The following is a 14,548-nucleotide window of genomic DNA, read 5'->3' on the forward strand; positions in this document are numbered from 1 at the left end:
CTTGAGGCAAACATTACTAGTCGTCAAATGATTATTTTTGATGTGCCAACTAGGTGGAATTCTACTTATATGATGTTGGAAGTGGCTGAAAAGTTCGAAAAGGCATTTGCTCGTCTTGCGAGAGAAGATGCTCATTTTGAGAGATATGTTGACGATGAGGGGGGCCTCCTAGTGATGAAGATTGGAGTAGAGCTCGTATTTTCATGCGGTTTTTGCAAATTTTCTATCATGCAACTCTTTCATTCTCTAGTTCTTTGAATGTTACTTCAAATACTTTTTTCCATGTATTGTGTAAGATATTATGCACTTTAAATAAATGGGTTGTAAGTGATGATTTGGTATTGCGTGAGATGGCATCAGCTATGAAAGCTAAGTTTGATAAGTATTGGGATGATTCTGATCACCGTTACTCTTCTTCTTCTTCTTTCACTTCAAGTGACAAAGCTAATAAACCATCTTTAAATTATCTAGTGCTTGTTGCTGTGTTCCTTGATCCCCGTTATAAGTTGGAATATATTCAGTTCACTTTGTCTGAGATGTATGGTGAAGGTGAAAAGTCTTCAAGGATCTTCAAAAAATTGAAGGATATTATTACTAAATTGTTTGAGCAATATACCTTATGGAATCCTCGCCCCCCTGAAGATACTCAGGATACTAGCTTTTCTTCCGATACTACACCAAATCCTAGTTTAGACACGAGTGACATTGATAGCATTATGATTGAAGACCCTATGAGCAAGTGGAAACAAACACAAAGGATAAAGTTAAGCGAGCTCAAGAAGAATGAGATGGATAGGTATTTAGAAGATGAAGTGGCAGAAGATTTTAGTGGATTTGATATATTGAGATGGTGGAGAGGAAAGACTCTGAGGTATCGAATTCTGTCTTGCATGGCTAGAGATATATTAGCCATTCCTGTTTCTACTGTGGCGTCTGAGTCAGTTTTTAGCACCGGAGGTCGTGTCCTTGACCCTTATCGTAGTGCTTTGAGTCCCACCACTGTAGAGGCTTTAATTTGTACTCAAAATTGGTTAAAACCTGCTAAGATTTTGGTTGAGCTTGATGAAGGAGATGCTGCGGTTGATTCAGGTATATAATAAATTGGTTCATTTATTTTTCGTCATTCTTTATTCTTTATTTTATCCCATTGGCTTTGACATATTTAATTGTTTAATTGAATAGAATTTTCTGGAGTTACTAGTGCTGGAGATCCTGAAGTTTAAAGTCAATTACATCCTCTTGAACCATCTTAGGTATTATAAGTTTATAACTAAGTACTTGTATTAGTGTATAATAACTTAGACTATTTTTTTGTTCAATTTATTCTAACATGTTTCACTAATTTTTCAATATGTATTATTTTAAAAGGACTACACGATTCATGCTTGCTGCTGATGTCTGCTGCCTGTTGATTTAAGAAGGGATGGATCAAGTTGTTTTATTTTTAAGTAGCAAGAAACTTCATTCTCAATGTTCTTTCAACAATCTTAGATTTTAGTGTGTTATAATCTTGGATCAAGTTGTTTTATTTCTGCTGATGGTTGATAAGCATTTGCAGATTGTTTAGATTTTAGTGTGTTATAATGTTGCTGTTTTATTTTAAATGAGGCTTTTAGTATTTTAATGCTTGTTGTTTTCACTTATTGGAAGTGTTTGTTGAAATATTTGTTATTATATTTACTTATTTGTTAGTTTGTATGTTTTAGTTAGTAGTTGTTAAACTTGTTATTTATGTATTGTATTGTTTTATTTGTTATTTAGAAAAAAATTGATTAAAATTATTTTAGGAACAAATGGATTTAAAAGTGTGAAAGAAACATTTTTTATTGAATTTTTTACTTAAAAAGATAATAAAAAATGAGCTTAATCATGCGGATATATCCGCAATCCGATCCGATCCGATCCGCAAATGTGCGGATCGGATCGCATCGGATCTGACACTAAAAAACGCGGATCTTGTATCCGATCTGATCCGATAGAAATTGTGCAGATCGGATCGAATTTTCGTCCATATCCGATCCGATCCGATCCGTGGACAGCCCTATCCAAACTTTGTTTGTAGAATTGATGAATATACAATTCATCTATACAATATATAATTTTATTATTTCCAATATTCAAATTAAAGACTTTTGGATTAGAATATAAAAAATTATTCTCATAATTAATCTCACATTTATAATTATTATACATCTTTAATTTATAAAAAGAATGAGAGCTAATAGCAATGTTAATGCTTATCAATCCACACAAAATTAATTTTTAATACAATAATATTAGAGACACAAAAAATAGTCTAAATTTAATTATCTTATTTAATATTTATTTATACAAGATACATTAAATAAAACTAAAAGTAATAAGTTTTGAAGATTTTTTGCTAATATTTTTTGAATTTAGTTTTGATGCATTATCATTTTACACGTGTATTTAATAATTATATAATTATTTTTTCTATTGACTGCGTAAATAGTCATTTAAAAGAACAGAGATATAATTACACGATTGTGTAAATTACTTTATACTATCAATACATTAAAATTAAACTCAAATTTTTTTTTGTTACCAAATATTTCCGTTTCTAATAAGCAGGAGGAGCATTCAGCTGGGAAGACTATCAAAACAAACTTCCATTTTGTTGTGCAGCTATCTATCTATCAAAAGTATGCAAATAATGCCAATGGACATATGACAAATTTTGTACTATTAGCATAGACAAATTTGATTTTTCTCCAAGGAAGGAGTCTATGAGAGCTTTGGCAACTTGACAAAATAGTGTTTGGTTGTAATAGCGAGCAATATAATCATGATCAAGTTATTCATTGTAACCTTGACCTCTAATTTATTCTCTACTCTTATTTTTTATTTTTATTTTTGCTGTCTAATAAACAATTATATGAAAATAAAAATAACATATGTTATATATAGAAAATAATAGATAAATTTTAATAATATATAAAATTGTATAAATAGATAAATTTGCCTATAAATAAATAAGTAAACACATGTAATTATAACTAGGGGTGTCCGCGGATTGGATCGAATCGGATATGGTCAAAAATTCGATCCGATTCGCACAATTTTCATCGGATCAGATCGGATATGATATCCACACTTTTTAGTGCCGGATCGGATATCGGATATATCCGCATAATTAAACCTTCTCTTTTTAATCATATTTCTATGTAAAAGAATTCGATAAAAATATTTCTTTCATATTTTTAAACTTATTTATTCCTAAAATATTTTTAATCAAACTCTCTCTAAATAACAAAAATAAAATAATACAATATATGAATAATAATTACTAACTAAAACATACAAACAAGTAAATATAATACCAAATATATATATATTTATTTATTTTTTAATAATTATAGTGCGGATCTGCGGATCCGCAGATCGGATACGCGGATGTAGAGCAGATATCCGCGATCCGATCAATTTGCGGATCGGATCGTATCCGCAATTTTCGGATCGAATGCGGATATTTACCGCGGATCTGCGGATACGATCCGATCCATGGACACCCCTAATTATAACAATTAATTAAAAGTATTATTGAAAAACTTGAGAAATGTTATCCTCGTATTAAAGCTAGATCCTAGATGTATATAACACGCACACGGATAAGAGAAAGTAGTTCTCTTTCCTTTGTTAACACATTGAAGAAAATAAAATCCCACACACACAACTAATTTGAATTTATCGAATGATTAGCTCACTCGTTCGTTTTAAGCAAGTATTAGGAGTTTAAATCCTATCTTATATATGCAATAATTCATTGGCCAGCGATAGACCCTTAAATAAAATTCATATCCGTGACGAATTAGTCATTGACTTGTTAAATTAAAACATCGTAGATAACAAAAAAAAAAAAATTCTCACACACGCAAATGAAAGAGTCTTGTATGAACACACCTCTAGACCATACTTTAGGCTTCTTAACAAAACATGTCTAACTAACACTAAATAATATTATTATTAATATAATATTTTTTTTTATATGTTAATACATAATTATTACTCTTTTTTGTTTTTGGTCCAATAAACCACTCTCAAAGACTCGTGTATATAGAGATATCAGATAAGGATCAATTTGGTTATTGAGTTTTATAATGATGATATAGGTTGATTTATTCATCGTTAATCTACTTAACAGAAATTAAGTTTTTTTTTTTTTTCCCTTAAAAAACCAATAAATTAGTTCTATGTCTTTAGTGCAATTTCAGCTTGGCATTAAACTACTAGTGGTAGTTAACTGCATATGTAAAGTATATGTCAAGTAGGTTAGTGACAAAAGGATCAACTTGATTCATTGTTATAAAATTAAAGGGATAAATCTAAGTATGGTTAACAGAGTCAAGACCAAAATAAATCTTAATTCATTCGGTTAGACTCATTTATGCATGGTTCCCCAAAACATAGATCTAACGACCGTAGATTTTGGCATCTTTTTCTTACAGCCGCTGAATTTTCATTCGATTCGACCGTAAATGAATTTAGCACAAAACATTAGTGTCAAACTTTTTTTTTTATATTATTATTTTAGTCATAAATATCAAACATTTGTGTACCAACATATCTCTTACGCTGCATTTGTTTATAGGGACAGAACAGAATAGAACACTAAAATATAAAAATATAAAATTATATTTGACAAAAAATATAAATAGAGATAATGTGTCTAAAGATATTGAATTAATATTTTTTGTATTTATCCTGATAAAAAAGACACGAAAATATTAACAAGAGATATAACTTATTTTTATTTTTTTTATTATTCTTGTTAATTTTTTATAATTATATTTTTTGTCTCAAATTTTTTAAATTAAAAAAGTAAGAATAAATTAGATTTTTATAATTTATTATAATTTATCACAAAATTTTGTGTATCTTCCTTTATGTCTTGCTTCCAGTATCTTATCTTGTCCTATTCTAAAAAACAAACACAATCTTAAGCACAAGGGTTCTTTAGTTATTTTTTTTACTCATATGAACCTATCTTACAATAAAGACAATAAATAAAAATTATTAAATGATATTTCATCTAAATTATTTTTATGAAGGCATCTTATGTGAAAATAATAATGCAAATCATTAGATAGTCTAACTAAATATGTTTGACTGAATTATTTAATAATTTATAATATTATCTTCATATAAAAATATTTTTATAAAAATAAGAGTAAATATCACACTCGATTCCTGATAATTACTTCGAAAAGACTATGAGACTCTCAAGAAAAAAAACACCCAATCTAATTCTTGATTTTTTTTGGGACTGATTAACTCCTGTGCCAAAAAACATAACATTGATTTTTTTGGACAAAAGAGTTAATTAGTCCCATAAAAAAAACTCAGGAGTCAGATTTAATTTTTTTTTGTTAAGAATTTTGTTATCTTTTAAAATAATTGTGAGGACCGTTTAGAATTTTTTCCTAAAAATAACTATCGTCTTCTTCACGTAAAAATAAACTCATGCGAGTGGTCACCTTGTTTTTGTTTTTGTTTTTTTTCCAGTGAAACTTTCACTTGAAAAAACTGTCAATCTTTCAGGATCTTGTTCGACCCAAAATACATCCCTTGGGTCAGCAAAAATATAAAACCCTAGAAGTTTTTCCTGTCCAAACAGTATCGAATACTGGCAAAAACTTATTATGGGCTTCGGCCCATCAACGAAAAGACAAGCCCAAAAAGACGAATTTCTTTTAAGAAAAAAAAAAAGACATGGAAGTGGAAACTGGAAAGCCACGAGTGCCTAAGAAAATGGTGGGAAGAGAAATTTGCTGAATGGCGTCCCAGACAAGAAGGGCAGAGAAGGTCACGCTCTAACAACAAAGTCACACCCCCCTTTGACCAACGTTTATTATTAACCTTCTCTTCTCTTCTCTTCACTTAACATTTCAATTTTTTTCACTTCAATTCAGACACACACCTTCTTCTTTCTCTTCATCCAATAATCACTCATGGCTTGGAGGCCTTTATTAACGCAGGTAACTTTTCCTATATTAACCCTAATTTTCTTTTTTCAATTATTGGTATTGGTACCCAATTCTCTTTTATTTGTTTTATTGATTCTGTGCATTGGGATGGACAATGGGTCTAGTGGATTTTGATTCAGGGTTATAAAGTTGCAAACTTTTCTTTCCGGTAACCAATAATCATAATAACATCGAACTAAATATATTGGAGATATCAGAAATGATAGGGAAAAAGTTATGTTTAAGATTGTTTGTTGGGTTATATGATCATTTATGGATGGGTTGTTTGATTTGACTTCGAAATGAAGGTCTTCTGGGGGTTCCCAATTCAAGTATCAGCTTCTGAAAGCTGGTTTTTTATTTGATGCACATTAGTATTCATCTTTTATTATTGTTTTGCTTTAAGGGAATGATAGAGAATTTGAGTTTGTAATGCTAACAATGCAGCTCAAATTAACCCAAAAACTGATGGTGCCAACTGCCAGTACCCTGTATTCCCTTTCTGAAAATTTAGAGCAGCTACACATGAACTCCGAAATGCGAATACAATTAAATGTTTCAAAAACAATAACTGAGAATACTTAAGCGGAGTCGGTTATATAGAATTATAGATTAGAGGATGCTATAGTGTCATTTCCTAAACCATCTCTTAAAAACCTAAACTTTTAGTGGTTTCACCTATTGCTTTCATCAATCCCGGTTTATAAGTCTGCTTCAAAGTTCAAACAAGTAAACACTTAGGCCCGTAACATAGGTTTAAAGAATTTTCATCTTTTCAAGTGAAGGGATTATTTAACTTTTTTTGTCTATTAGTATTAGTGTCAGGTAGTTTTAAGCATGACATACTAGTGCGTTAATTATTGACCAATTATATGGTGCGCTCTTAATTGAATCTCGTTGCATATAATTTATATCTTATATCTTGTACCCTTTGCATATAAATTTTGTAATTTACTTTTACAGGTTTCAAGAAGACAATCAGAATTTGGACAGGCAAAACATTTGTTTCTTAGAGGCCATTTTTCCATTAATAAGTTCAGAGATTGTGCAGGTAGAAATCGCATGTTCCTATCCTGTGTGTTAGTGCTTGTTTGGGCGCCATTCTCGAAAAAGATCTTTTTTTTAATGATATTTTTTTAAAAGATCTTTTACAAAAGTAAAAGTGATTTTCCTACAGTGAATTTCTTTTTATCTTTTTCTAAATGTAGTATTATTATTATTGCTTTCCTTACTACAAATATTAAGATTCAATGTGTTGCCAGATTATTTGATTTTGATTTACTTTTGGTTTTTGAAGTAATCTGTGCCTATTTTCCTATGTTCAAGATGCCAATGGCTTATTATCCATGATGCCTTATTAATAGGACAAGGTTTAGTTGTGTTTGTTGTATTATTCATTTGAACAAAAAGTACTTTGATGTTGTGTCCCTTGTGTCCTTTAGTTTCCGTTAACTGATCTTACTTTCAATTTTTTGGTAGGGAATAGGCTTTTGTCCACCCAAGAGAGATTCAAGTCCAGCTATGTTGGTGACTTCAACCGTCGAATACGTGATGCAGATGAAGCCGTTGAAATTTCTCATCTGAAAGAACTTTACCATCGAAACGAACCTGAAGCTGTAATTAGGTTATTTGAAAGTCAGCCATCTCTGCATACTAATCCTTCAGCACTTTCCGAATATATTAAAGCATTGGTTAAAGTTGATAGGCTGGATGAAAGTGAATTATTGAAGACATTGAGAAGAGGTGATTATTTGGCTAGACTGCTAACTTTTTCATGGTTATTTATGCCTATGTTTTTTATTCATTAATCTTGACTTGGTTTACTGAACCTTGCTCAATTATATGGGACCATATTTTGGTCTATCTCTTCTTATCTGCAGATGTTTAGACATAATGTTTCATAATCTTTTAGCAAAACTTAGCATTTTTTTGCTGTCGATCCATTATTCTTTTTTTTGGGGGGGGGGGGGGGTATTTGGTTGGAGTGTAAGTTTTTCAATATCAAGCACTCAACAAGCAACACTTAGTCTTGTTTCTTTTTGGTGCAAGGTGCACAATCTTTTAAGAGGTGTATCTCTCTGCAAAGCTATGGTTATTGAGGATCCCTTGTCCCCCATGCCCTGCGCATTATCCTTTTCATCTTGTGAATAATTTTTCTTACGTTATTTAAAAGCGCACACGCAAGAGGCTAAGAAAATAATGTGATTTACTAGGATGGAAAATGGAAACTATATTTAATGAATAGTTTCATGTACTTGTTTCAAGTGTATTATCTTATGTCATCAGAAATTTGGAGTTTTCAGGTATGCCCAATGCAGTGAGGGAGGAAGAAAGCATAGATGGCTTCTCTTCTCTTAGAAATGTGCGGGGGGAAGAAAGTATAGGTGGTTTCTCTGCTTTTAGAAATCTGGGAACTTCTGCAAGAGAGAGAATTCTCGGGACTGCAAGTTCACCCGTTCATATGGTGGCTACAGAAGCTGCGAGTTTTAAAGATCGACTATGGCGTGCATTTAGGTCCATTGTAGTTGTTTTTTTGTTGATTTCGGGTGCAGGAGCTCTCGTAGAGGATAAAGGAGTTGGTCAAGGTATTTATACATGACCTCATATGATTTTTCTTTATCAAATCCGAATCTGTTGATGTGTTCTTAAGTTTACCTTTTCCATTCCTAGGGCTTGGTGAACATGAAGGAGTGCTACCCAGCATGGAGTCAAGTACAAGATTTAATGATGTAAAAGGTGTTGACGAGGCAAAGGCAGAGCTGGAAGAAATTGTTCACTACCTCCGGGATCCTAAGGTAGACATCTCTGCCCTATCATGCTCCGCTCTCCCTAGCTCTGAGTACCTATCTTGTTCCGAAGCTAGATGATTAAAATTTCTATGTATGGATCTGGTTTACTGTTTTCGTATATCAATTTTATGTGTATTGGTTGATACATGTCATGAGCTATTTTGATCAGTTACTCCATTTGGTTGTTGATCATATCTTTTCCTTGTGTCAGCGCTTTACTCGGCTTGGTGGTAAGCTTCCAAAAGGAGTGTTGCTTGTTGGTCCACCTGGAACTGGAAAAACTATGTTGGCAAGAGCTATAGCTGGAGAGGCTGGGGTTCCTTTCTTCTCAAGCAGTGGGAGCGAATTTGATGAGATGTACGTGGGTGTAGGTGCACGAAGGGTCAGGGATCTTTTTTCCGCTGCTAGGAAGCGATCACCTTCTATAATCTTCATTGACGAGATAGATGCTATTGGAGGGAACCGAAGTGCGAAGGACCAAACTTACATGAAGATGACATTAAATCAATTGCTGGTTGAGTTAGATGGATTCAAACAAAATGAAGGCACAATTGTGATTGGAGCAACTAATTTTCCAGAGTCATTGGATAAGGCTTTGGTGAGACCTGGTCGATTTGATCGCCATGTTGTTGTTCCCAATCCAGATGTAGAAGGAAGACGGCAGATTTTGGAGTCGCACATGTCAAAGGTAATTATTCCTTGCAAAGAATGCGTCTTATTTGGTTGTTTTGCCAATGTTCGCCAACCCTGACCTAGCCAATGGCCAGCTAGGAATCTAGGATCTTGTTTTCTTAAAGTTGTTATCGTGTCGGCTAGAGTATGCTGCAAACATCACATTATGCTGGATTTTTGTTTTCAATCAACTATAGGTTATGATGGCTGATGATGTCGATTTGATGGTCATTGCTCGAGGAACACCTGGGTTCTCTGGTGCTGACCTTGCAAACTTGGTTAATGTAGGCGCCCTTAAGGCTGCAATGGACGGTGCTAAAGCTGTGACCATGGCCGATTTAGAGTATGCAAAGGACAAGATCATGATGGGAAGTGAACGCAAGACAGCCATCATATCTGAGGAATCGCGAAAGTTGACTGCTTACCATGAGGGTGGCCATGCCCTTGTGGCCATTCACACCGATGGGGCCCTTCCCGTTCACAAGGCGACAATAGTTCCCCGAGGGATGGCCCTCGGCATGGTTACTCAAATACCCGAGAAGGATGAGACCAGCATATCCCGTAAACAGATGCTTGCCCGGCTTGATGTTTGCATGGGAGGCCGGGTAGCAGAAGAGCTCATTTTCGGGGCAAATGAAGTTACTGCTGGCGCGTCGTCCGACCTCAAGCAGGCGACTAAGCTAGCAAGGGAAATGATTACTAAATATGGTATGGGAAAGGAGACTGGACTTGCCACTCACAATTACAATGATGATGGGAGAAGCATGAGCTCAGAGACAAGGCTTCTTATTGAGAAAGAGGTGAAGCATTTCTTGGAGAGAGCTTACAACAATGCAAAAACAATTCTAACCACTCACAACAAGGAACTCCATGCTCTTGCAAATGCTCTTCTTGAACATGAGACCCTTTCAGGAACTCAGATAAGAACACTTCTTGCTCAAGTTAGATCCCAGAAACAGCAGCAGCAGCAGCCGCACATGGTCGAGGTGCAGAGCAGTTCGCCGTCCAGCACAGCAGCTTCTGCTGCTGCAGCCGCAGCTGCTGCGGCTGCTGCTGCCACTGCCGCCGCCAAGTCTCAAGGTGTTCCAGTTGGATCTTAGCAGGACGAATACAGTGGCAGTTACCAGATGAAATGTATAGATAGCATTTATTTGGTGTTTCTGGGATTTTATGCACCTAGGAGCAAAGTTCATGTAAACTGTGTAGAAGCTCTTGTAGAATAGAACCGTTGATATATTTTTTTTTTCTTTTCTTTTTTTAAGAGGAAGAGAAAAGCAAAAGAAACAAAAGCAATCAAATGTTACTCTGCAAAATAGAACCGTTGATTTGTTGTACTCAATAATTTGATAATGTTATTTCTATAAAGTAGGTTGTCTTAGAAGACTCAAAGATTGAAATTTTCCTCGTGTGCTTTGCAAAGATTTTCGGAAAAGCAAATTTACTGTTAATATGAAATTCCCAGGATGCTGTGTTTTTACTTTTTAGTTTTTAGTAGAGAATCAAGCTAAAATGTGAAGTATTTCACTGAAATATGAAATACATATTTAATATAGTGTGTATTTACACCTCTAACTTACCTTGAACCTTTTATGTAACTGGTGGATTTTGCACTAGTATTTAATCTACAAGGAAATTGAGAGGATTGACTCCATAACAATAATTACATTTAGGAGTTACTAGAACCAATTATAAAGAGGGGTGCTAACGTTATTCAACCACTTCCTGTTTCCAAAGCGCACTACTCACTATGCATTATGAACGACTCTTCTTCTTCTTCCTCTATGAAAATGAGTTTCTTACCAAATTTGAAGATAATGGAACTTCAGAAATACACCCAAACAATTATAGAAATACATCCAAAGGATTACAGAAATACACCTAAAATTTGTTGAAGTACACCTTATGTATAATTCAGAACTCTTTCTCTTTCTCCTCATCTTCTGCTGCTTCTTCTTCTTCAAAAACGATTTCAGAGCTTAATGTTAAAAAACAATGGAAATCGAGAATAACGAAAAAAGAAAACAGAGAGAAAAGCACGTAAATGAAGAAGGAGAAAGAGAAGGCAAGAAACAAAAGAAAAGAAGAAGAGAAAGAGAAAGAGGAAGAAGAACGTACAACAAAAAAAAAAGGTGCAGTGAAAACGTGCAGTACGGTTCGAAACGCATGACTTGTAAAAACTTGTATAGAAAAACGCTTCTACGTGGAGAATTATTCAATTATAAAACTGGATTTTCCAGATCTAAGTAAGCTAAGTCATGGAAAAAATTTTAAAATATAGTAACTTAATAATTAGGATTTAAACAAGTATCCACTTATTAAAAATATCAAAATAAAAAGAAAATTTTGAAGTTTACCCCCCAAAAATTATTATTGCGGAGGAACCCTAAACCTTTCCAGGAACATACGAAATCGAAAGCTATCATGCGAAAAGGTACGAATTAGTTTCCTTCTTAATAATATGATCTCATATCTAATGATTATGCAATGAAATGTTGAAATTGGACGATCCAATTAATTCTTTTGCAGTAAGTGAGAAGCGGAGAATAATTATACGAAACTACCATGGCGAAAATCTTGTGGGGATCTTACACGATGCTGAATCCACACAACTTGTTATTATCTGCCATGGCTTCCAATCTTCCAAGGTGTTTTCTTATTTTTAACAATTCATTGTATGAAGCTAATTTGAGCTCTGCTATAGGGGAGTGATTAAACTATCTAATAGCATGACATTGCTGCTGAAATTTTAAGGTTTCTGAATATCATAATGCACTTTTATCAGGAAAGGATTCCAATGGTGAATCTTGCTGCTGCTATTGAAAATGATGGAATTAGTGCCTTCCGCTTTGATTTTTCTGGAAATGGGTACGTACTAATCATCTGTGTGAAGAATATAAAATGTTTAATTATATGATGTATATTAATAATTTGTTTAGTGAATGAATATAAATATATAGTTTGACTTAGTTGTGTATCATATTCTTTTGTTTATTATTAGATCAGCATGATGGCTTATGCTCCAAGAATAATGAGTAACTCAGAGAGCATCATAGATTGCTCATTACCATGATATTTTGTTTATATGCCCTCTTATATTCTGATAATATATTTTTGTCCAATCATGGCTCTATCTTTTCTGAAAGAAACTGGGACTGAAGTTAATGAAGAGACACTAAAAAGAAAGGGGTCAATCTATTTTAAAGTTGAATATATAAATGTTTCTATGCAATATATAACTTACAACATTGATTTGTTTCTTGATAATTCATTTTATTGTCTTCTAGGGAAAGTGAAGGTTCATTTCAGTATGGTAACTACTACAGAGAAGTTGAAGACTTGCGTGCTGTCATTCAACACTTTCGTGAGCAGAAATTTGTAATTACAGCAATTGTTGGTCATAGTAAAGGTTACATTACAATTATGCGTACTATATGAAACATATGAAACTGTAAGTAGTTGTTAGGGACTGAACAGACAATCTATAAAGATGTTGATAGTAAAGGTTTCTGCAGGGGGTAACGTGGCACTGTTATACGCCTCAAAATATAAGGATGTTCATGCTATTGTCAACATTTCTGGCCGGTTTAATCTATTGAAGGGCATGGAAGGTCGTTTGGGCGAAAATTTTGTTAAACGAATCAAACAAGATGGATTTATTGATGTAAAAAATAGAAGAGGTGAGTAATGAAAGGTAATAATGTTCAAGTGATATTCATCTATTTATTTGTCATTTTTAAATCAGAAAGTCATGGTCAATTTTCCTCTTGCTTCTTTGCCATTGGTCGGCACAATTATTTCGAGTCAGATGCGACTGACTGTCTGCTATTTCTGTTTTAATAATTTCCAGTCATGGTAGCGAATTGTGACATTTCTTCATCAACATGTCTCCTTATCATCAAACTTTCAAGCTTCCTTGTGAATGTTATAGCATAGTCGCTATCGAAAAGCATCTAAAATCAGCTTCTATGGACGGTGCTTGCATTTTTCGTGTTGTCAATTTATTTCCACTACCCTGATCAACATGTTCTGTTTCGTGATAGGGAACATTATATATCGTGTTACTGAAGAAAGTTTGATGGATCGCCTATCCACTATTACTCATCTTGCTTGCCTATTAATTCCTCAAGATTGCAGGTATTGTTTCTTAATTGTTATAACATGTAAAAGAAATATTCATTGACAATGTCAAATCCTTCATGTTCTAGTTTTATCATGGTAGTCACACTTCAATGTTGATGTACAGAGTGCTAACAGTTCATGGATCCAAGGATGAAACTGTACCCTCCGAAGATGCTCTAGATTTCGATAAGTTCATATCTAACCATGAACTGCACATTGTAGAAAGAGCCGATCACGAATTTACACATCATCAAGATGAGTTAACCAGCATAGTCTTGGAGTTTATCAAGTCTCATAATGATAAAGACACAAATAAATCTAAGCACACACAACATGGAGGAGTCGATAAACCTATTCGGTCGCGAATCTAGTTCTTGCAGAATACTGATCCTGTACCTGTTTTCATTGTCGCAGTCTTAATAAGTAGATTGACAAGCAAGGAGAAGAGACGTCGTCCTTCCGGTCCCCACTAATTTTTTGGCTAGTCAAAGAAAATTGACAAATCACAAATGCAACCAAGTTTTTGCATTATTGGACCCCAATAATTGCACACCTTACAAGAATTGGGGGATCATGATTGCCTTTTTGGTATAGCTGCTGAATTGAAGTTCATGCACTACATGTGAATTGCATCTAAAAGAAATTTCATCATCACAGGTTGTTAAAGGTCAATTACCTAAAAATTTGATCTTGGAGGTTGATATTTTGGAGAGAAAGCGAAGGAAGGGAATGGTTCGATGAGTAAAGCGAATTTCACTCTACTCATCGAGCAATTCCTTTCCATCGATTCCTTTTCAAAGCCACTCGCAAACTCGCCATAAGTTTCTAGCTATTAGGTATAGACTACCTATTAGTATGTATAAATTTACTTGTGTCCATAATTCTATGTAAATTTGTTCTGTTTTGACCATGATTCTTTTCCTTTTATTGCCATAAGTTCCTTTTGGACAAACATAAATTCAATCAAATATTATAGTTCAGAAA

At 33.8% G+C, this 14,548-nt stretch overlaps 2 protein-coding genes across 3 annotated transcripts; both read left to right on the forward strand.

Annotated features, from left to right (window-relative positions):
• The first annotated feature begins 5,726 nt into the window (after positions 1-5,726).
• LOC107605496 (ATP-dependent zinc metalloprotease FTSH 4, mitochondrial-like) lies at positions 5,727-10,834 on the forward strand. Of its 2 annotated transcripts, XM_088490285.1 has the most exons (8): positions 5,733-5,823; positions 5,931-5,996; positions 6,948-7,035; positions 7,464-7,727; positions 8,288-8,569; positions 8,655-8,779; positions 8,985-9,461; positions 9,643-10,834. In XM_088490285.1, the coding sequence occupies exons 2-8, from the start codon at positions 5,970-5,972 to the stop codon at positions 10,543-10,545; spliced, it is 2,166 nt and encodes a 721-aa protein (XP_088346411.1). In that variant the 5' UTR covers positions 5,733-5,823; positions 5,931-5,969; the 3' UTR covers positions 10,546-10,834. The 2 variants fall into 2 exon arrangements, with proteins under 2 accessions (XP_088346410.1, XP_088346411.1); XM_088490284.1 differs by having other exon boundaries at positions 5,727-5,996.
• An 861-nt stretch (positions 10,835-11,695) lies between these two features.
• LOC107605497 (uncharacterized) lies at positions 11,696-14,548 on the forward strand. Its single transcript, XM_016307389.3, has 7 exons — positions 11,696-11,876; positions 11,972-12,090; positions 12,228-12,310; positions 12,730-12,851; positions 12,958-13,122; positions 13,486-13,579; positions 13,689-14,548. The coding sequence occupies exons 1-7, from the start codon at positions 11,867-11,869 to the stop codon at positions 13,933-13,935; spliced, it is 840 nt and encodes a 279-aa protein (XP_016162875.1). The 5' UTR covers positions 11,696-11,866; the 3' UTR covers positions 13,936-14,548.

This window comes from Arachis ipaensis, chromosome B6 (genome assembly GCF_059453495.1).
Source record: "Arachis ipaensis isolate K30076 ecotype BB chromosome B6, ASM5945349v1, whole genome shotgun sequence".
Lineage (NCBI taxonomy): Eukaryota > Viridiplantae > Streptophyta > Magnoliopsida > Fabales > Fabaceae > Arachis > Arachis ipaensis.

Excerpts from the sequence above, each read along its gene's own strand:
- LOC107605496 (XM_088490284.1), top strand. The coding sequence starts at position 5,970 with ATGGCTTGGAGGCCTTTATTAACGCAG. Across the intron at positions 8,780-8,984 it reads ACTACCTCCGGGATCCTAAG|CGCTTTACTCGGCTTGGTGG; the intron begins GTAGACATCTCT and ends TCCTTGTGTCAG. Across the intron at positions 9,462-9,642 it reads TGGAGTCGCACATGTCAAAG|GTTATGATGGCTGATGATGT; the intron begins GTAATTATTCCT and ends AATCAACTATAG.
- LOC107605497 (XM_016307389.3), top strand. Across the intron at positions 12,091-12,227 it reads ATGGCTTCCAATCTTCCAAG|GAAAGGATTCCAATGGTGAA; the intron begins GTGTTTTCTTAT and ends CACTTTTATCAG. Across the intron at positions 12,311-12,729 it reads TTTGATTTTTCTGGAAATGG|GGAAAGTGAAGGTTCATTTC; the intron begins GTACGTACTAAT and ends ATTGTCTTCTAG.